General features: G+C 53.4%; 1 protein-coding gene across 6 annotated transcripts in view; it reads right to left on the minus strand.

Annotated features, from left to right (window-relative positions):
• The window catches only part of CUX1 (cut like homeobox 1), a 375,241-nt gene that overhangs the window by 21,138 nt on the left and 332,616 nt on the right, over positions 1 to 21,487 (minus strand). For 3 of the 6 annotated variants that reach the window (XM_060125027.1, XM_060125026.1, XM_060125025.1), the window contains exons 21-24: positions 20,222 to 20,524; positions 17,376 to 17,564; positions 10,958 to 11,222; positions 3,744 to 5,779 (exon numbers count right to left, since the gene is read on the minus strand). The exons of the other annotated variants lie outside the window; for them this stretch is intronic. In XM_060125027.1, coding sequence (XP_059981010.1) covers positions 5,077 to 5,779; positions 10,958 to 11,222; positions 17,376 to 17,564; positions 20,222 to 20,524 — 1,460 coding nt within the window. In that variant the 3' untranslated portion in view covers positions 3,744 to 5,076. Of the gene's footprint in view, positions 1 to 3,743; positions 5,780 to 10,957; positions 11,223 to 17,375; positions 17,565 to 20,221; positions 20,525 to 21,487 lie in introns of those variants that run through there. 6 annotated transcript variants of the gene reach the window in all.

A 21,487-nucleotide genomic window follows, 5' to 3' on the forward strand; every position in this document is an offset into this window, starting at 1 on the left:
CCAGGAATGGACAGAGTGCAGAGGCGGCCAAAGGCAAGGCCCTCTGAGGCCCGAGACGGCCCCTGCCTGCAAAGGAAACAGCTGTGAGAGCTTCAGGAACAGGTGGAAGCCACGAGGAGAGTCCCCGTGCCTCACAGAGAACAGCTGTCTGTCCGTGTTGTGCAAGAGGGAAGCCGCCTGGACTCACGGACGCCACGCCTCTAGGTTTTCCCTTCCCGGATCCCACTTGCCACACGCTTCTGAGGGGTGAGGGGTGAGATCGAGTGGGAGCATGGTTAGTGAGGTAGAAGGGGACACATGAGTGTGACAACAAAGGACATCAGGGAGGGAGCCACACCTCCAGGCTGAAGGGGCGCGGCCACCAGCCCACCACGCTGGCCAGGACCTCGCCCTGCTCTACCCCCTCCCTCCACGCAGCTGGCTTACTGGCCTCAGAGAGGAGCAGCTTGGGACGGCTAAGGACAGACTCTTGTTTTCACCGGCTCGTCGAGAGGTGCCTGCCACAGTGCATTTAAGGCAAAGGCTACTGTCCCCAAGTTCAAGACCTAGTAAATCACCATCGCTCTTTCACTCTGTGCTCATCCCTGAAGGACGGCCCGTTATGCTCCCCCTGGCTCCTCTGCTATTTTCAGGGAGGTTTGTTTTCCTACAATCAGAGGAATGAAAAACATTGCATAGAAAGTCAATAGAGTTCATTGATCACCCCTGCATGTGAGGACATGAATTCAGGGAGAACAAAGAAACCCAGGCCAACTTTAGCCGGAAAGGCACCTGCCTGCGGACAGAGCTGTCCGGTGACTCTCGTCCCGACCTCTTAGGGCACGACTGCTGGGTGATCTGAGGGTAGTTAGCTGATGCCAGAGCTTGCGTACAACCTGCCCTCTGCTTGGTCTGCTCAGGGCTGTGGGCTGATGTGGCCCCAGGCATGGAGGCGTTCGGGTGTTTCCTTCCTCCTGGAGCTGGCGGCTGGGCCTGGGGCTGGCTGGGGAGGGTCTCTCGCAGCCGGAGGGAGAACAGACGCACACTTAACCCAAAGCTCTGTCGTACTGTGGGTCGGGACCAACAACCAGCGTATCTGGCTTTTAAACGGGGGGAAAACAAAGAGGCCCACAGAAGGGAGGTGAGCAGGGAGGCATTTGTGCTTTGGAAGTTCAGGGAAACTGTCCCAGGGAGGCCATGAACTCTCATCTTTTTGCCTCGGTCACTTTCCCAGACGTAGTGGCCATGGCTTGAGAGTAGTCATACAAGATCCTGGCATTTCCTGGAGACTTCTCCCCAGTCTGCTGACCGTAAGCCACCTTGTGTCGTGATGTTCTTTGGGAAGGTAGGCTCTGAGGAAAACCGAGTTAGAGCTAGATGGCTGCGGTAATCCTTCCTAAAGAAGGGCGGTCTGGTAGACAGAGATCACAGACAACTGCAGGGCTGGGACAGAACCCACACCCCTTCCACCTCAGACACCACAGGAGAACGTGGGCGGGAACCAAGGGTCGAGAGGCTGAACGTGAACACTGATTGTATGCGGAGCCTCCACTCAGCCAGCTAAGTAATGGCAAAAACCTTAACTTACGAACACTGCCTTCAATTAACAAAAAGAAGCCATTTAAAATGGTATAATGGAGCTTGTAATTAAGTGTTAGTGTTTTATACGAAACCGTTTTCCCCAGGGGAGAGGTACAAATCAGCTTTTTAAACTGATGGAGCGGAAAGAGGAAGAGGTCGGCTGCCTGTGGGAGCTACTGCTTGGAACGCCAGCCAGCTGAAGGTAAAGCCCACGGAGAGGATGCTGTTCAAGGCACTTGAATATTGCTTCTCAAGATGAAAGATCAACCCTTGGACTCAGAATGAGGGGCGCAAAGAGGAGGGGGACACTCCCCCCCGCCAGGTTTCTGTTATTTAGTGGCAGCTCTTAAAAGTATTATAGTGACAGCTTAACACAAGAGATCATAGTGTTGGGATCGCAATCAAAAAAAAAATAAAATAAAATAAATAGAGAAAAAATACAAACATGGAACTGCAAGCAAAATTTAACCAACTGATTGTATCGAGCACCCAGATGTAAGCCTGGCAAAAAAGATAGAATGGAAATCAACAATAACCTAGTTTAAAAACAAAGAAACGACAACAAAAATGACTAAATTGCCTGAAAGAGCCAAAGCGGCTGTTTTAGACGGTACTATTTGGCCACTAGGATGGACAGATTTATACTTTTTCAATTTCCTCAGATTTCACACCTTAGTAGGTAACAGTCATGCCTTTAAAACGAAAATACTACCCTAGTATTCCCTGTTAACGCCCTGCTTTTCGTTCTAATGAAAATCAGGCATTTGGAGATTGAGCGCACGTGGTGACCGCATCCCTCCGCGAGGTTTTCGTGGAGAGGGCCACACAGTGCTGTCAGGGGCTCTGCTGCTTGCTGTCCTGAGGGTCACGAATGCAAACTCGCTCTTCTCACCGCACCTGGATTCAGCCAGATGTGAATCCGTTTTCCCCTTAAGCTCCTCCATGTTGAATTCTCTGCTCACCGAACCAGATTTCAAGTTCAGAGATGATATGCAACCATCAAAAGACAAACGGCCTGCCTCCCAGCCTCCTAGAGCCTTCTGCAAACTTCGTATTCATGAAAAGGCATAGTCTTTAGTGTGGTGACTCTTAAACTTGTGAAAACTTGAACTAAGTGCTGCAGTTGCAGGTTAAAAGACTGTAAATGAAATACATAATTTCTAAAACATCATGCAAGAAATGTGGTTTCACATCTTACAGTCAAAGTCCTACAAGTTAATTAATACAAGCACACTGAGGTGTAATAGCGGGAGCATACCTTTAAAATTAGAACTCCCTCCCACCCCCCCAAATCAAAAAAAGGTAATATTAATTAAACTTAAGAAATAATGAATGCACCATTAAAATGTCATCCAAAGATGTTGACCTAAGACAAAGGTTTCAATGATACACAATACGGTCAAAAAGGTTTCAATCAGTAATATACAGTATGACAACTACATCTTGTAAATTATACCCAATACTGCCGGCAGTCTATCCCGCTAAAGAATATTTGCCCCTCTCATCCCTTCCTAACAATCAGATAATAAAATACAGCACCTATAAATAAGCAAAAAAAAATATATATATATACCGAAATCATCTATTGTTAGTTTAAAGATATGGCAATAAAGGAGTCTAAATTAGCAAACTTGTAGAAGCCATAACTGATAAAACAGCTTATTGAAAAAAGGTGGCAGTAATGCACTCTATGTGTGCACAGGTACTTAAGAAAATACACAGACGTATAAAATTGCACACACGCACACACGCACACTCTCATCCACCTCTGTTCTCACGCATATACACATAGACGACAGGAGGAATCAGAGACAAGTTAGACTTTTGATTTGTACTTAGACTGCCCTAAACTGTGCATAAAAGAACGTTCCAAGAGGCAAAATGAATGGAGGGCCAACGGTCTGGTCTGGAAGTGAAGAGCATCAGCGTTTTGGTGTGAGTTTGGGCCATCTCTACGGGGGTGGGAGCCGAGCCCAGACTGCCACGTTCTCTCTTCTGCAGGGAAGGAAGGAGGCTTCCCACGACGACGTCAACAGTCATCAGTGCTTGTGGTGGGAAGAAAGGGAAGGAGGGAGGGAGGGAGGGAGGGAGGGGGAGGGAGGGGGGGAGAGAGAGAGAGAGAAAGAGAGAGAGAGAGAGAGAGAGAGAGAGAGAGAGAGAGAGAGAGAGAAAGGGAGGGAACGAGGGAGGGAGGGAGGGAGAGAAAGAGAGATAGAGAGAGCGCGTGTGCGCATGCGCAAGCCCTGCCCAGGCCCAGGGAGCGGCGTCCCCTGGTGGGGCTCAGTCCATCAGGTGCCCGGGAGAGTGGTGTGAGGTGCGGTGCCTTCTGTGTCGTGGAAAGACTGCTGCCTACGAGGGGCCCTGTGTGGCCCCAGATCTGCCTGCGGCGACCTTCGCGGCCTACTCTTTCCTCCTTTCTTTCAACGCTCGTATGTGTGCAGGACGCACTAACACAGACGTAAGACACCATAAATTAAACAAAATGAACGGGTACATGCTACAGTTCTAACTTGTCTCCTACACCTCCGAGATATGAGGTCTGATCAGCGTGCTCTGCGGTTAGAGGTTAAAAAGCAGATTATAAAATACCTAGATTCGGATCTTTTCTTTTTGTCCTGATTTGGCCTAGAATGGAGTGTATTGAACAAACCCTGGTCAGCAAAAGCCCAGAGTCAGTTAAAGCTATGGATCAATGTGCACTACGTGTCAGGATTCTATTCACGCACGAGAAAACACTACGTCAGCTACCACAAAATCAGAGAGTTTCCTGATGTGACTTTTCTTTTTGTTAAAAAATATGTGAAGTAAATGTGTTTTACTTTAATTCAAAGTTTCAAAGGAGAAGATTCTTTGCTTGAAAATATTTAGGAATCCAAACTAGTGTGTTTAGAGTCGGTTTGACTGTGCAATCTCTTAGTGGCAACTGAACAGCTACAAAAACTTTCTTTTTAAATTTTTCTGAAAAATCCCCCCCCCCTTTTTTTCCTGGTTTAAGAAGATAATAGTGTATTATCGCTCTGAAGCCATTAGATGGCAGATAAAAAGCCCCCTTTTAATATGTGGGTTTGATTTTTTTTTTTTTTAAAGCCCACACGAAAGAGGAGGGCGCAAGGCAAAGCTGTAAGAGTTATTCCAGAACCTGTGGAAATCACTTAGGGCAATTAAAAAAAACACTTCAGGGTACAAAAAAGCTCGACTACACATTTCCGTTTTCTTCCTTGAAAACACGACATAGATTGGGCTTAATGCTCCTTTGTTTTCTATATGCACCTTGGCCTATGGCGATTTTGCCCTGTGGCCCGCAGGGCGGTAAGTGCGCAACAAGGTCCAGGCCGCGGAGTCGGCGCCCCCCCTCCTGCCCGGCCCGGTTCGGCCCGGCTCGGCCAGACTTGGCTCGACTCGGCCCAGCTCGGCTCGACTAGGCCCAGCTCGGCCCGACTCTGCCCTGCCCGGTCAGGCGCGGCCCGGCTCGGCCAGACTCGGCCCGGCTCGGCGGGACGGGCGGGCGGCGCCCTCTCAGAACTCCCATTCGATGGGCTCCTCCCGGCTGGCGGCCTTCTCCAGGCGGTGGATTATGCTGTTCAAGTTCGCGGCCTTCTTCTTCCTCAAGGGGTTGTCTCGCGAGTCCCTGGCGCCCGCTGCCTCCGGGAGGCCGAAGAGGCTCTGCAGCGAGCTGGGCCTGCGGGCGGCCGCGGGCGCGCTGGTGCTTGGCAAAGCGGAACTCCTGTCGGCGCCGTCCCGGGCCCTGCACGGGCCCTCCCCCGGCGGGGCGGCTGAGGTAGCGGCGTCCTCCCCGGCCGCGGGCGCGGCGGCGGCGGGGTTTGGCACGGGCCCCGGGCCGTCCGCGGGGCCCTCGGGCGGCGGCGGTGGCGCCTCGGGCCGGCTCTCGTCGGTGGCGGCGTCCGGGGCCGGGGTCCCCGAGGGCGGCGGCTCCGCCTTCTCCGCCGGCCGCGGCGCCTCCTCCCGCTCCTCCGGGGCCGCGGCTGCTGCCGCCTCGGCCGGCCCTCCTCCCTGAGACTTGGCGGCGGCCGCGGGGCCGCCCGACTCTTCGGCATCCGCGGCGCCCGGGCCCTCGGCGGCCTCCACGCCGTCGCAGCTGTCGCCCTCCGAGCTGGGCGCTGCCCGGCCGCTCCGGGCCGACGGCGAGTCGCTGGCCCCGGCCTGGCCCTGGCTCCCGGCCTGAATCTCCTCAATAAACAGTTCTCTGCGGATCCGAGACCTACGAGACACAAGCAGGGGGGCGCCATGAGGGGGCCGCCGCGCACGGGCGCTCTGCGCCCCTTCCCTTGCGGCCTGAGCCTCCTGCCATCTCCGCCCCGACGCCCTCTCTCCATCCACCGCACCGCATCTCACGCTCCCACCCGCCGAACAGCCACTGAGGCCCCTGTGGGCCCCAGAGCAGAGCAGGGCCCGCTCCTGGGCGGCCCCTCTTTAAAGCCGCCCCGCCCTTCCCAGCCAGGAGCCAGCAAAGACCCCGCGGTTTCCGAAACTCGGTGCCTCTGCGTAACCTGTCCCTTGGCTGGCACGCCAGTCCCCTCTTCACAAGGATGGAGCGCCAGCGTTACTTATTTAATGGCACGGTTCCTCCACCTCCGGGCCAGTCGACCTCCAACCAGGCTGGGAATGGCGAGGTCCCATTCTTAGCACACCCCAGGCTAGCATGGTGCTTGGTGTACAGTGATCAAGGGCGACTGAATTCATATGTGGAAGGAGAGCATGAATGATAACCACTGCTTCCTCATCTGGACTTTGTGACAGAGAACCAATTACTAGACGGCGCCCAAAGTGAAAATCTTCAGTGTCCCGCTCTGAGCCACGGGCCAGGCAGGGCCTCTGGTCAAGGCTGAGGCGGGATTCTGACAAATTATGTATTTCAACTAACTCCCTCGTCTAAAAGAAAACCAGGAAAGGGTCATTTCTGATCAAGCAGGAAGGAGACCAAATAACGTGCTCCAACGCACCAAGCATGTTTTAATCAAGCTGAGTTCAGCCTACGGTGGAAAGTGTGCTTCACTGTTTTGTGGGGTCTGGAGGAAACAGCTACACAAGGGCCCTGGCCTTCCCTGTTTTTTTTTTTTGCGGTACGCGGGCCTCTCACTGTTGTGGCCTCTCCGGCTGCGGAGCACAGGCTCCGGACGGGCAGGCTCAGCGGCCATGGTTCACAGGCCCAGCCGCTCTGCGGCATGTGGGATCCTCCCGGACCGGGGCACGAACCCGCGTCCCCTGCATCGGCAGGTGGACTCCCAACCGCTGCGCCACCAGGGACGGCCTGGCCTTCCCTGTTTTGGAGCCTTTGTGACGTGATGAAAGGGCTGTTGTTAAGTCTGTTTTGTCTTGTGTTGGAATTTCTCTTCCCATCACGCTCACAGTACTGGGCTCAATCAGAAGTCTCCCTAGGTGTTTCTTCCAAAGAGCTGAAAGAGCCTCTGATCGTGAGCCAACTGTCCGTGGCAAAGCATCTTCAGGGAAATGAGCACCAAGCCCAGTGTCCTGCAGAGACTGGGCCTGCAGAAAGCCCTGGGGTTAGGCATACACGAAGATATTTTATACGGTGCCTATAACTCAATAAAGGTAACATTTTTTGAGAACCCACGATATGCCAGCTCCTGTGCTGGACGTAGGGAGGCTGGGGCCAGGGAGAATCCGGCTGTAGTTGAGTCCAGTATATCAGAACTCTGGTCACGGTTATCTGCTACATAGTTCTTTGCTCCACGCATAGGGTGAGCTCTGACCCTTGTCCTGAAGATGATTCCTGAGCCAGAGCTACCCGGGTGAGATCCTGAGGCCCCCCAGAAGTTCCCAGGGATAACGGAAGACTTTTCTCCTTCCCTTGGGTGCCCTTGGGAGCCCGTGAAATGGCAGCTCCCATAAACGGGTTCCTGGGCACTTTGCTGGGAGGGCGAACCTGCTCTTTACTGGCTTTTATGCCCTTTGGCAGCCAGAAATGCCCATTCCACCCTGGTTGCGGAGGTGGGAGGCTAGCCGGGCAGCTGAGGGTTTGGTCCCATCCAGGCCACAGGCCCACCCTGGACTAACTCTGAGTCTCAGGGGCAGCCTGGCCCGGCTTGGGGAACAGGCCTTTTGGAACCAGGCAAAACCTGGGTTTGAAATCTGGCTTGTCACTCCCTAGCCGGGCAACTTGGGCAAGTTCCTTAACCTTTATGAGCTTCAGTTTCCTTAGCAGAAAAATATGGAGAATAGTGTCTTCCCTGCAGAGATGTTACAATTAAATATTGATGTATACTACAGGACACAAAGTAGACCAAAAAAAAAAAAAAAAAAAGTAAAAGAAAAAAAAAGGAACTATTCTTCTGTTCTTACCATCTAGCTGCCTTTTCAACGACAAAGTCCCCGTTGTAAGCACTGAGGCTGAGACAGAAGGGCTGAGGGAGGAAAGGGACAACTTCATGCCCAGGGCCTGGGATCCAGGCTGCCACCCTCGCTGGCTCGGCTAACGTGTATAATAACCTTTCTCTGTAGAACGGGGCTGGCAGCAAGCACTGAATTCGACTGCTGATCAGAGGAAGTGATGAGATAACATCTACAAAGCTCTTGGCCTGGTGCCTGGCACATGTTATATGCTCAGCAGATACGAGACGTCATCCTTCTTAGCCTAGATTTGTCTCCATGTCCCTGAGGAGGATTATCTTCTGGTCTAGAAAGATCAGGTCCCAGAAACAAATCTGCTTTTCAGACACACGTCATGCAAGGCTGACAGGACGCCATGGCTTTTAGGGCTTGGAAGAGTTTCTTCTAATGGACCTGTTCTTCTGCAGGAGACCAGGTGTCCTGTGCTGTGTTGCTCTGAAATTCCTGGGTAAATGGTCACCCTAGAGTACTTCTAAGTTCCTTAGGGTGAAAGGATAAGAGGAAGTAAAGTTTTATTTTATTTTTTTGATGGGGGCAAAAATCGACCCCAAACATTACGAAGGGTTCCAGTGGCGCAGTAAAAAATAAGTCAACTTCTGTTTAACTCCTGTGGAAAGAACCTAAGAAACTGCCCTCTCGCTTAGGAATTAAAACGCGTTCAGCGCATGTGTGCTGAGTGCTACTGTGCGCTCGTCCTCGTGTGAATCTCTGAGGGATGTACCAGGTAAGCGGGTCTAGTCTAAGCATTTAAGCGGAAGAGCTAAAGCCACGGAGAGAGTGCTCGCTCAGCTGGAATCTCTGCTCTGCACTCTTCCTTTGGGTGACCTTAGGCAAGGGACTGCAATTCTTTGGGCTTTATGCCAGTTCTGAATGACCTGGTGTCGCTTCTCATCCAGCCTATTTTGTGGCTTATAAAATTCTTCTCTAGTTCAGTTCTTCTTTCAAGACTCTGCCATATCATACCTCTTCCAGGATATTCCATCCAGATCTCTGCAGGTGAAACTCACCTCTGCCCTCGGTTGTGCCACTTGACTTACCAGCCTGCTTTGTTGTGGAGTATGTTTGACAGAAAGCATTTATTGCGCATCCACCTACTCTAGGTCCGGACCTGAGCTCATGGCTAGCTTTTGAGGTTCTACTGCTATTCCTCCCATCTCCCCCTTCTCTCTTTATAGTTGAACTTGCTTAAATGCTCAAGCGAGGCATCTCCACAATGACCAGCTGGCATTACTGTGGTGGTCAGGAGGCCAGCTGGGAAACGTGGAGAGCGCGTGCCCTGGCCAGGAGGCAGTGACTGCCACTCGACTGAGGCCTGTAGGGGGATCTGGAAAAAAAAAAAAGGTGGCCCCAGCAGGGCCGGGGGAAATGGCTTTGGAGATGTTTTGTGCGACTGGTAGCACCTTTACCCAGATACTCAGCCATCTACAGCTCCCGGCACCCCTGTCCAGGGTTATGATTCTTGCATTAAAATGGACATAACTCGCAGAAGACTCAAAAGTACACATTCAAACGCACCTTTGTGTCTAGAAAGTGAAAGGACGCCTGGCAAGGAGAGGCTCGGGTGAGCTTCTGCCCACGTTTCCATTCACTAGCCTTCACTGCACTTTAGTTTACTACTTTGGAGGTTTCCTTCCGTGCAGAGGGAGCTCTCCGTTATTGTAACTGCTGACCTTACTCTGCCTCTGTTTTCATCTGATTGGTAAGTTTAGGATGAATAAGCTAGCCGTGCTCAGCTCATGTACTTTGTCTTCTTGGGAGCCAGCCTACACACGGGGAGGCCTGCGGGGGCCAGTGGTGCCGTGACGGATAAACTGGCCTGGTTTTCAGGGTCAGGGAGCAAGGCTGTTTGGCTCTCACACTAAGCTACATCTGCTAACGTGGCCTTCATCAGCAATAAAGGTATTATTTTGGCTCCCATCTAATAGTTAAAAATTTTCCAATTTGTTCAGAACCTGGGAACAGTTGTGCCCTGTCAGAAGCTCCAGCAGAGCCTATCCGATGAGGCAGGCCCCAGTTTGAGACACAACTCCTCCCTCTAGCCCCTGACTGTCTGTGATCTTCTGTTACCTGCCACTTACTTCAGGTGACGAACCATGAGGGCTCCGCCTGCACTGGTTATACATGTGTACTTGTCGCCTTGGTATAACCAGGAGCACCTACCCCAGTTCTGCTGAGCCCTAGGGAAAATGATGTCTTGATGGGAACTAGCGATCGAGATGGCCGCATACAAGGCATTAAACAGGCAGGAATTTCCATCAGGCCACTGAGAGTTCTTGGTTTCTAGCAGTAGGGAGTCTTGGTTTTAGCAGTGATCGCCAATTCATTATCTGTCAGCGGATCTCCGTTATCTAATCCAAACACTTTACCCCAGTCCTTTGTTCTAGAGGAGAGCACTGGGCCCTTCCCTGCTCAGGTAAGTTATTTAACCCCTCTGCGCTTTATGTTTTCATCTATAAAACGTGGAAAAAACTATATCTCTTACACAGTTGTGAGGATCAAGTGATACAGTGCTGGTTACAACACATAGCTCAGTGTCTGTAGACCTAGTAGATGCTCAATAAATCTTCATTAACTCATGACCTTCCCAGAAGAAAGGGTCTTACACTACCTAATTGATTTAATTACAAAACTAATCAAACTAATTTGGAAAACAATACTGTAAAAGACCCTGAGAAAGCGTTAAAAAAATCACCAAATACACGGTCACTACTGTGGAACCATGAATGACTACACTCTCCCTTTTTAAATGATAGCCCTGAGAGATTTTTGTTCTGGTCTCTAACCATATGACCCTACGTCTTTGGGGTTTAAAACGCCAATACGAATAAGAAGCCAATTAACTGACCAAGCACCAAGTTATGAGTCCCCAGAACGTCGTCCCTGTGCACGGTGATCAGCCAGTGTCTGCAGTGCCCGTCAGCCTCTTCCCGAGGGCTGAACGCGTGTCCTCTAAGCTGCAGCTGACTTACTGGCTGAACGCGTGTCCTCTAAGCTGTAGCTGACCTACTGGGTGAGAGCAGGGCCGTACCTGTAATTGTGGAACCAGTTGATGACGGTGCTGGTTTTCAAGTTGAGCTGGGTGGCGAGTTCCTCGATGGTTTTTGGTGACGGGTATGGCTTTTGCTGATACGCTCGTTTCAGAGCTTCCTTCTCCTCGGGAGCCAGCACCACTCGGGGTTTCTTCAGCTGGTGCTGGGGCTGGGGGCTGGCGCCCTGGCTGTAGTCGATGCCAGTGGAGGGGGGCTCGCAGGGCTGGCTGTCGCTGACCGAGCTGTGCCGCCGCTTCATGTAGGCTGAGGGGGGGAGAGGAGGCAGACTGAGGGGCAGGCCCAGCGGGGAGACCCGCCCTGGCCCCGGCCCACCACTACGCGGTACGCCCTCCGCCCTCCACTCCCAGACACTGCTGTGTGGACTGTGGCAGCTCCCTGCTCTTCTGAGAGCATCTCGAAACACCTGGGCTAGAACCATTCTGAAACCGAACACACACTCATCGAGGACCCGCTCTGTCGTGACGTGAGGTCCCCGTCTGTCCCTGCGTGACCCATGGTTTAGTGGGGACACAGAGGAGTACACAGATAGGTGACCCCGGTCAGGTGTGATAAGGGAGGCAAGCGTGGGGCGCCACGGAGGTGGGCGCTGAGGGAGAGTACTCAGCTCAGCCTGGGGAGGGGGCCGGGGAGGCTTCCTGGGAGACATGGTGATTATAAACTGAATCCTGAAGGACAAAGGGATTAACTAGAAAAACTAGGCAGCGAAGTGAAGATGGTAGGAGGCTGCTCCAGAAAGCGGGAATGGTGTGTGCAAAGACACACACAGAGGCACGAAACAGCACGGTCAAAGTGTGGGGGGTGTGTGTGTGTGTGTGTGTGTGTGTGTGTGTGTGTGTGTGTGTGTGTGTGTGTGTGTGTGTGTGTGTGTGTGTGTGTGTGTGTGTGCGCGCGCGTGCGCGCACGCGCGTGCACATGGGGTGTGGGGTGTGGTGGAGTTGTTGGACCTAAAGGTGGAGAGATGGGCGGCCAGGGTAGGCCACAAGTTTGGACATTACCTAGAAAGCAGTGGGAAGAGACGAAAAGATTTTAATGAGGCGAATGATGTGATCAGCTCTCTGTTTCTTAAAGGCTGCCTTGGCGACAGCTCGGAGGGTGGAGTGGGAAGGACTGGAAGGAAGGAGCCCAGTCGGGAGGAAAGAAGAATAAAGATTTGCACCAAGGCAGTGGTGATGGGGCCGGAGAAAAGCAGACAGATGGCGGAGCTGTGAGGGGTGGGACTGACAGGACGTGGTGGCTGACTCGGCGAGGGACCAGAGTGAGCGGCGCTGAGGACGGCCCCCTGGGCTCAGGTGTGGGAGGTGAGGTGCGTGCTGGTGTCACTGGGCTGGGTATCACAGAAGGAGCAGATTAAAGGGAGAAGATGATGGTTCGTCTTGGAAACGTGGAGTTTGAGGGGTCTCTGGGTCACCCACGTCGAGATGTTCTGTAGGCAGTTGGAAAGACAGGTGTTAAGCTCAGAAGAATGGTCCGGGCTAGAGAGAGGAACTTGGAACCACTAGAACAGAACTTGTAGTTAAGTCAGCGACCTTGATGAAAAAGAGCAAGGCCGAGAATGGAATCCTGGAAAAGCCCCACATGCAGAGGGTACCCCAGGAAGCAGGAGCCGTGAAGGATACAGAGACGGGAGGCAAACCAGGAGACAGCGGTGTGAGGAAGGGATGAGCGAGCAGTGAGGGTCCCTGTGTCAGTGCTGCAGAAAGGAAGGTCCAACAAGCACCCAGGATGTCCTGGGTGCTTAGACATTAGGAGGTAACTGGAGGCCTCGGTGAGCAGATACAGCGGAGCTGTGGGAGCAGAAGCCAGACTGCAGTGGACTTAATAGTGAACAGGAGGTGAGAAAGTGGAGGTAGTGGGCAGGAGTTACTATTGTAAGAAGCCTAACTGTAAAAGAAAAGTGAGAGACAGGATGGCTTCTAGAAGTGAAGTCCCAGGTCGAGGGTGGCCCTTTAAAGATGAGAGAGAGCTGATGTTTCCAAGCTGATGGGGGAGAAGACAGAGAGAGCTGGGGCTACAGGTGAGGGAGGAGACGGCCACCGGAGGCGCATGAGGTGGGTCCTGAATACAGGAGCAGGAGGCGGGGACATACAGACACATTTATAGGGACTGAGGTGGGGAGAGTTGACGGCCTTGGTTTTCTTTATGAAGTAGGAAGGCAGGAGGAGAGGTGATCTGAAGAGATGGAAATGGAGTCTTGAGACAGGTCGGTGAGAAATGGTGGTGGGGATGGAGGGGGTGATGGCGGGGGTGGGGAGAAGCAGAGGACCCTACTGAAACCGGAGATACAAATCTGAGGCGGCACTGACCCGTGTAGGTCCCAGACGCCAAGGAGGTTGGGTGAAGAAGACGGGCAGGGCGCTAACTCAAGGCTGGGATTTGCAGGGGGATGAGGAATGAAAAGGTGTGCGATAGAGTATCATGGCCAGAGAGTACCAAAGTGGGGATCAGGGCGGGGGGTGGTGTTCTGGGGAAGGAGAGAAGGGCAGCAGAGGGCAAGCTGCTGGGGGAAAGCCTGGGAGGGGATATCCAGGCTCTGGAGGCCATCTGGGGTCAGGTGGGATGAACGGAGAAACGTGGAAAGGTGGACGGACAGTGGAATGTGGTCAGTGACGGGGCACCTGAACTCAGGCTTCGAGAGGTAGAGTAGTTGTGGGCGAGGATGCAATTTGGGGAATCAGGGGTTGAGGAGGTCAAAGAACTTGAGGCCTGGGTGCTGCACAGGTCAGATGGGTCTTAAAATTCCCCTGGATGAGGCAGGACATGGGCGTGGAGGGAGGCGCTGATCCAGGGGCCACAGTCTTGAGAAAACGTAGATAGCGAGCAGGAGGTCGGCGGATGGAGGTGGGAAGGGCCTTCGAGAAAACCTGCTGGACCGAGCTTGGAGGAGGCTCCTAACCCAGGAGTGGAGGAGCGGCCAGAGCAGGGCTCAGAGGTCAGGAAATGAGTGGCCTGGAGGGCAGAGCGGCTGGCGCGAGGGGAGGACGTGTGCTGTTCACGTGTCTTTTTACTGTGGAATAAGGGTTAGGAGCGGTGGGCAGCGGGCTGAGACGAGGCTCAGGGACTCAGGGGCGACTGTCACCTGGGGATGTGCTGAGTGGGCTGCGAGGGAAATGGGGGGTGACTCCTGGGAGATATTTGCTCTACCAGTGCTACGTGTGCTTCGTCTGCTCCTTTCTGTTGTTACGTGTCGTTAATCACCAGCTACGCTTCAACTTAAAAACCATTTGGACTCCTTGAGCAAACGAATAATCCATAGAGGTCATTCTAGTGAGCTAATTTGGAATACGGTCTGAAAATTCCTTAAAACTTCTTACAACTGATGAAAGTTGAGAAACAGTGCTATTTAACTCCAACGGCACGGAGTAATAAGAGCGGTATGTGTCAGCAGCAGGACATTGGTCATCTAGTTCTCACAGTTACCCTACGGGAGACAGACCGGTATCATTCCTACTTACAGGCGGAAAAACTGAAGCCTAAGAGGTTCAGTGATTCACCTGAGGTCACACGGCTAGTGAGTGACAGAACTGAGGTTGACCTAAGTCTGTTCTGGGAAGCACTGCCTGCCCTGTGCGGCCAGATGGTGGCCAGCCCCGCTCCCCGCCTCCGCCCTGCCCCGCCACGGCACGGGAGCGGGGCCCGGGGCTGTGTCCATGGGAGCCGAGGGAAGTCAGGGAGACACACTTCAGCAGCACTGACATGTGGGTCTCAAATGTCACAGAAGACTATCAGGGTCCACCTGTAGCCTCCGGGGAGGGGAGCCCAGCCCCCGAGCTAGCTGAGGCTGCGTGTGTGTGTCTCCACGTGCTTGCAACTGTGTGAACAGGTAGGTTCAGGGCTATCTCGTGAAGGGAACAGAAAGCAGAGGGCGGACTAGGGTAGAGAAAGAGATTTACAAGAACGAAAGAAAGGAGAACAATAAAAGATTTGCGCTAAAGGGAGAAGCAGCAAAAGCTTTACGGAAGAGGAGGAAGTGCAGCACACGTGGGAATCCTACAGTCTGCATTGCCTGCTGCGGAATTTTTAACGTAGGCTAGACTGGGGGGCAAAGCTTATTTTCATCTAGTTTAAAGGGATACAAATTATTTTAATAACTCTCATTTAGTGAGCGCTTATATGTGCTGGTTGTTATACTAGGTACATTCTAATCCTTACAACCGGAAAAAGCATTACGTCCATTTTACAGATGCAGCAACTTAGGCTAGGGAGTTACTTAACATGCCATTTTATGATTAGAACTCAGACAGAATTGAGAAGATGATCTTCTCCCCCTAAAATGAATGTGGTGAAGAGTCAAGAGGCTACAAAGAAATGAGCCTGGTCTGTCCAGCCAGCCCCCTCGCGCTGGGCGGGTGACCGATCGTCTATGGAAATCACAGGAAGTGCTGTGCCCTGGGTCACCCGCTGTTGTGTCTGAGGGGTCAGATGCCTCGGCCTCCCGCGGGGGCTGGTTATGAGCATCCCTACCAGTGAGAGTTGACAGGGGGCCTGCAGCTGCTCAGGGACTTTGGGATGCGAGGAGGGGCCTGGGCCCCAGTGAGACAGTAACTCTTCTGTGACACAAGATGGCGCCCAGAGCCTGTGCAGGAGGGAGTGGAGGCCTAGGAAGCCCCCAGAGATCTATCTGTGGAGGCTGAGGTCCTTTCCTGCTGGCCCAGGAGAAGCACAGCAGGGAGTGGTCCGGCCAGGGCCCGAGCACAGGAGGCGGCTTCGGGAGGGATGCCTTCCGACAGAGCAGCAGCTCCAGAGCTGCTTGGGGCTCTTGTTCAAAGTGTGATGGACGTACTGGTTCATGATACCATTCTCTCTGCTTATGTCTGAAGTTTCCCATGATAAAAAGTCACAAAGTTTTGCGTGTGTGTGTGTGTGTGTGTGTGTGTGTGTGAGACGTGGCACCAGGCCTCTGGAGCCTGCAGCACTGCCGGCAGCTGCCTGGAGCTGCCCACGGCTGCGGCCTGTGTCAGAGCCTTGGTCTGCAGCCTGAGGGCGGGCAGGGCAGGAGCCCCCCGGAGGGCCCCGGCTGGCGTGGCAGCCGCTGCCTGGGCACGTGGTCCCGGCGTGGCAGGCACTCGGCCCAGGGCAGCAGAACACATGCATATCTGAGAGCTCTGGCTGTGAAGCCTAACAGCCCACGTTTAGATTCCTGCTTAGGCCAGCTTGAAGTCAGGTAAGTTTCGTGATGCCAGAGCCCCGTTTTCCCTGGATAATAACATCTCTACCGGATGGAGTTTTGTGGGCTGAGTGAAGTCTCAGCACAGTGTCTGCAAATAGGAGGCACTCTGAAACTAGAAGTCTCTAGAGCAGAGACTCTCCCTCCCCCTAGGAGCCCAGCCCGCTCCCCGGTTGGGTGAGGACGGTGGTGCCCGGCTGGAGGTGAGCAGCACACGCCCCTGGTGAACTCAGAGGGTACGAGCCTGGGCTCCACCCGCCCCCGGCTCAGGCGCGCTGGCCGTGGGGCCGCGCACAGTCACGCGGGTGGTCGTGATGCCCGCTCTTTGGTGAGGTCCCCTGCAGAAGCTGAGGAAGGGGGGCGGTCACAGCTGCCTACGGCCAGACCAGCAGCTGGTGCCCACTCTTCCACACCTAAGGGATTCAGCAGCCACCAGGTGAGCTCGCAGCATTAAAGGCGACCCAGGACTGTCCCCTCCAAGGGGAGGACTCAATGACGAGGGGCGGCACGTGCAGTGCAAACCAGGACACGGAGCAGGTGTCACTTCCTGCCACCGAGGAAATCCCTCAGGGTTTCTCCTGTGTCGTAACCTGCAGCAGAACGCTGCTCAGCATTTGAGAGGGCTCAGGGTGCGTCTGGAGAAGAGAGCTGCTCTTAGCTCTCTAGGAGGTCGTATCCTCTACAGCCCCAGAGACTATAACGTAACGGCAAGAGGGAGGTCTGTCCTGGCAGGAATTTGCTCTGCTGTTCTCCGGGCTGGGTGACCTCCAAGGAGGCAGCGAACTTCTCTGAACCAGAGACTTCTTATTTACAAATGCATTTTTCAACCACCTCTTTGTGGAAGCCCTGCCATGTGGTACTCGTGCGATGAAGTGTTTTAATACCCCACCCATCCAACAAAACAAAAGACAACAAAGGAGCCACCACCAAGTGGCCTTATTCTCCTGAAGAAGAAAAAGGTACACTGGTCGCCAGGGTGACTGAGGAATGATCACAGCCCCCCCCAGGGCTAAATGCCTTTGGGCTCAGGCTGCTGGGCAGAAAAAGCCACAAATCTTCCCAGTCCTTTTCGGTCCTCATCGGTGGATGACCGTCAGAAGATCCTTCACCCTGCCTTACAGTCCCTTGGGCATGGATCAGTGTGCCTCCTCAGCTCGGTGTGAAGGCTTTAAAAGCAACAGCGCGTTTATAAATGAGAAAGCGATTGGCTGGGGCAGGCGGCAGGGAGTTACCTTTCTTTTCCATCCGTTTCATGTCCATCAGCTTCTCCACGTTGTTGGGGTCGTTCAGCCACAGCTGCATCCGGACAAAGGGCTCCCGCCCCTTCAGACTGAGCTTGTGCCAGGGCTTTGGGCGAGCCAGGAGGTCGGAGACGGAGCCTTGGGTGAGCCCTAGGATGGTCTCCCCAAACAAGCGCTGACCTAGAGAGAGAACGCAACCAAGAGTGATGTCACTGCTGAGACCCAGAGATCTGGCGGAAGAAGCATGTGTCAGGTTAAAATCAGAAATGGGGGTTCGAGACCCACAGTCTGATCAGCTGGGTCCTGGCTCAGAGTGAGCACTTTGTAGAAGCACTTCCTCAACCAGACTGGTACCAGACTCCACTGGTGATGGAGTCAGTATTACTCTTGTGTTCTAGCTACACACAAGGTTTCTCTCAAAAAAGCCTCTGGGTTTCGGATGAACCGAGGCCTGGAGGACACCTGCGGCTTTTATCAGAGGTGGTTAATCCCAAATCCGAGCTCGGGAAGTTGAGCAGCTCATGGGGAGACCTTCCTTTTACAGCCTCAAACCACAGGGCCGTCTGCACTGGCTCCCTTCACGATTAGTGAGGTTACCAGGTCCTGCTGAGAAAACAGGCCACTTGACCCAAGGTCACAGCAGGAAGGAGAAGAAGAAAGAGCTCCTCAGCTTTATTTTCCTGAAAAGCAGGCCATTTCCAACTCTGAAGTCTGAGCCCGCGGTTCAGGCAGCCCGCTCCCCAGGCTGATCAGAGGCTACTGCGCTCTGGAGAGCACGGCGCCGTTAGGTCTGCAATGTTCGTCGGAGGCTTAGAAAGAAAATGTCTCTTCTCTGAGAGCCATTCAGCTGCCGGTGAAGAGCGGCCACCACTTTTTTTTTTTTTTTTTTGCGGTACGCGGGCCTCTCACTGTCGTGGCCTCTCCCGTTGCGGAGCACAGGCTCTGGACGCGCAGGCTCAGCGGCCACGGCTCACGGGCCCAGCCGCTCCGCGGCACGTGGGATCTTCCCGGACTGGGGCACGAACCCGTGTCCCCTGCATCGGCAGGTGGACTCTCAACCACTGCGCCACCAGGGAAGCCCCCACCACTTTTAAAGGTACGCATGAGAACCAGGCACAACCTGAAGGCCTGGACGGGAGGACTTAAATGAACAGGACTGCTAGTGGAAGTGGAGACCGGGATCAGAGGCCAGTGTCTGGTACCATAAAGCCTATGGATCACGACACCGGCTCTGCCTCTTAGTGCAGGGGGACCGCGGACGACCGGCTTGTTCCCCCCGCGGCTCACGTCCTCCATCTGTGAGAGGGAAACACCCCCAGCTGCGCTCACAGCAGTTACAAGAGCACTGCCTCGTGAGAAGCGGGACTCTAAGCAAAAGTGTACTGTATGGAAAGCTTTGGATTTGAGAAGTGAAGTTTTTCTGATATCAGTCATTTTAACTGAGATACACATTTACTGATTTTGGTAAACCTGTGGTCTCTCTGCTTTTTACACTCTCAGTTTAACCTATAAACACATCCTAGGTCCTTACCATTTTGTCGTTGCGGTAGTTTCCAACAAACTTCACCTAATTCTAACCTGGCAAGTGAATCTCATTTCATTCCAAGGAGCTTGTTATGTTCAGGAAAGCGATATATATGAACAGCTAGTTACTATTTGCTTGACCCACCCAGTTGCATGGGGCGGGGGGCGGAAATCAAGAGATTATTCTTAGAAAATTATCTGTATTACTTTTAGAGGTTTCACAGCAGTGGCTCTCAATCATTTTTGAGTCCCAGACATATTTGAGAGCCTGAAGAAAGCTACTGGCCCTCACCCTTTAAAATGTGTGCACAGGGCTTCCCTGGTGGCACAGTGGTTGGGAGTCCGCCTGTCGATGCAGGGGACACGGGTTCGTGCCCCGCTCCGGGAAGATCCCACATGCCGCGGAGCGGCTGGGCCCGTGAGCCATGGCCGCTGAGCCTGTGCGTTCGGAGCCTGTGCTCCGCAACGGGAGAGGCCACAACAGTGAGAGGCCCACGTACCGCAAAAAAAAAAAAAAAAAAAAAAAAAAAAAAAAAATGTGTGCACACACACACATCCTGCTATGACTTTAAGAGACTAACCCATGAACACCCCCAAGATCCCAGGTCAAAGGTTAAGAGGATGACTGAGTCTTGACCAAGCTGCCTAACTCATCTGTAACTTGGCCCCCTTTGTGGCTATTACTCCTCTCACACACCCTGGGAGTGGAGGCATCTTCTTTCCCGGAGAAGCCAAGACCAGCTGAGCAACCGTGAAGATGCCTCTCATCTCCAAATCCAGGGTGACGCTGCGATGCAGCCTCTTCTGCTCAAAGAGGAGGAGGTCATGTCCCTGGTGTGAAAAGTTTCACCCCTCAGATCACAGATTTGCCTTCACAGCAAACCTGAACCCTGCCTGTCGGGCTCTCCCGTGACGCCATCCAGATGCTCCTGGGCTTAGCTGATTCTGCCCTGCCCTGCACAACCCCCACCCCCTCCCCCAGGATTCAGAGCTCCACTGGGCACGCCCCCATCGGTGGTCAGAGTGTATGGCCTGAGTTGGCTCCGGCCGGCATGCTTGTCTTCCAAGAGGTCCTGGTTGGGGTGCAGGGGTGGGGCGGGGCTGGGCTGGGACTGACCTTAGACCTCTAACACCCTCATGAACCCTTATTGCTCACAACTGTAGGGCGTTTTAGGTTCTTACAGGCAGCCTGTGAATGTTTAAACCCTCTGGCTGGCTTAGCCTGAGGCCCCCCTTCCACTCTCTCCTCCTGATGACTCCCGACAGGAGACGACCTGCCACCTCCTGACCCGGCAGCGGGGGAGGGAACCTACCCAGGTTGTTGTCGGTCAGCACCTCCTTGACCCGCTTGGTTATGCCGTAGGTGTCCAGCTCTGGAGACATGGCCACCAGCTCTTGAATGCTGAGAGCCGAGTGTCCGGAGAGAGGCAGTGGCGTGGTGGGCTGGGAGTCTGAAGCGGGCGGGTCGCTGGGTTCCGGAGGTTTGCCGTCCTTACTTGTTTCAATGGGGGGACAGGGCTGCTGGACCAGTTCCGTCAAACTCTTCACTGACTCGCTAGAGCTCATCGGTGATTCGGGTGCAGGGCTGCAGCTGGCAGAGGTCTTTGGAGTGCTTTCTGTAATCAAAGCACACAGAAAACCGAGGCTGAAAACAGCTGCCTTTCACCATGTGCGTCTACTTTCCTGATCTAGGAATTACTAATTAAACGTCTGTTTAAGAAGGAGACAGCATGGCGGTCTATGGATTTAAATGAATTGTTTCTTAGTTTTTTGGCTGAGAATTAACCTTTCATTTTCTGTATTAAAAAATAAAAAACAGCAACAGAAGAAGAACTAGGGTTTAAAGAGAAGGTCTGAAGGCTCAATAAAGGGCATTCTGTTAAAAAATACGTCCTATTAGTCACGTGCTATCACTGTCATGATTTCTTCCGATGGAACCCCTTAATTCTATAATTCAGAAGTACCTTGGCTAGATTATAATTTGCATACTTATTTTGTCCGTGATTTCCAGCACAAAATGAATAGACACAGTATTTTAAATGAGGGCTGCCTACGATGCGTGGTCACCACAGCGATGAAGACCCTTGAAGATGAGACGTAAGTCCTCGGCCGCCTAGTGCTGAGCTGGGACCCCAGGTCGGTTCTCACTGTGATCCCGGAGGGCTCCATGGCGCCCTACCTGGAGGGAACCGATGGAAGAGGAGTGCCCACCCTGCTCTCTGCCAGAGCCCAGGACGTGCTTCTGAAAGCCTAGCTCTCTGTCTATGCCATGCTGTCACCAACACCGGAAGAGACGGGGCCAGCGTGGGCAGTCAGGTCTCCACGCTCTCCTTTCCTAAGAAGGAGCTGTCTTGTTGCAGGTGCCCGGCAGGGAGTGCCACCGTGCTCTGTTGCTGAGTGGTCCCTTCGGGCCTCTCTGTTAGCATTACCCGTAAAACCCGACATCCGTTCTAGTTTTGGGATGCCTGGAATAAGGGCTTTTGCCATTTCCTAATTTCCAAATATAGAGAAAATGCAAAGTGACCTAGCACTGCGGTCCTACCTGCCTTTGGCCCAGAGTCTGGGTTCAGTCTCTGCCC

The sequence above is a fragment of the Lagenorhynchus albirostris genome, chromosome 15, assembly GCF_949774975.1.
Source record: "Lagenorhynchus albirostris chromosome 15, mLagAlb1.1, whole genome shotgun sequence".
Lineage (NCBI taxonomy): Eukaryota > Metazoa > Chordata > Mammalia > Artiodactyla > Delphinidae > Lagenorhynchus > Lagenorhynchus albirostris.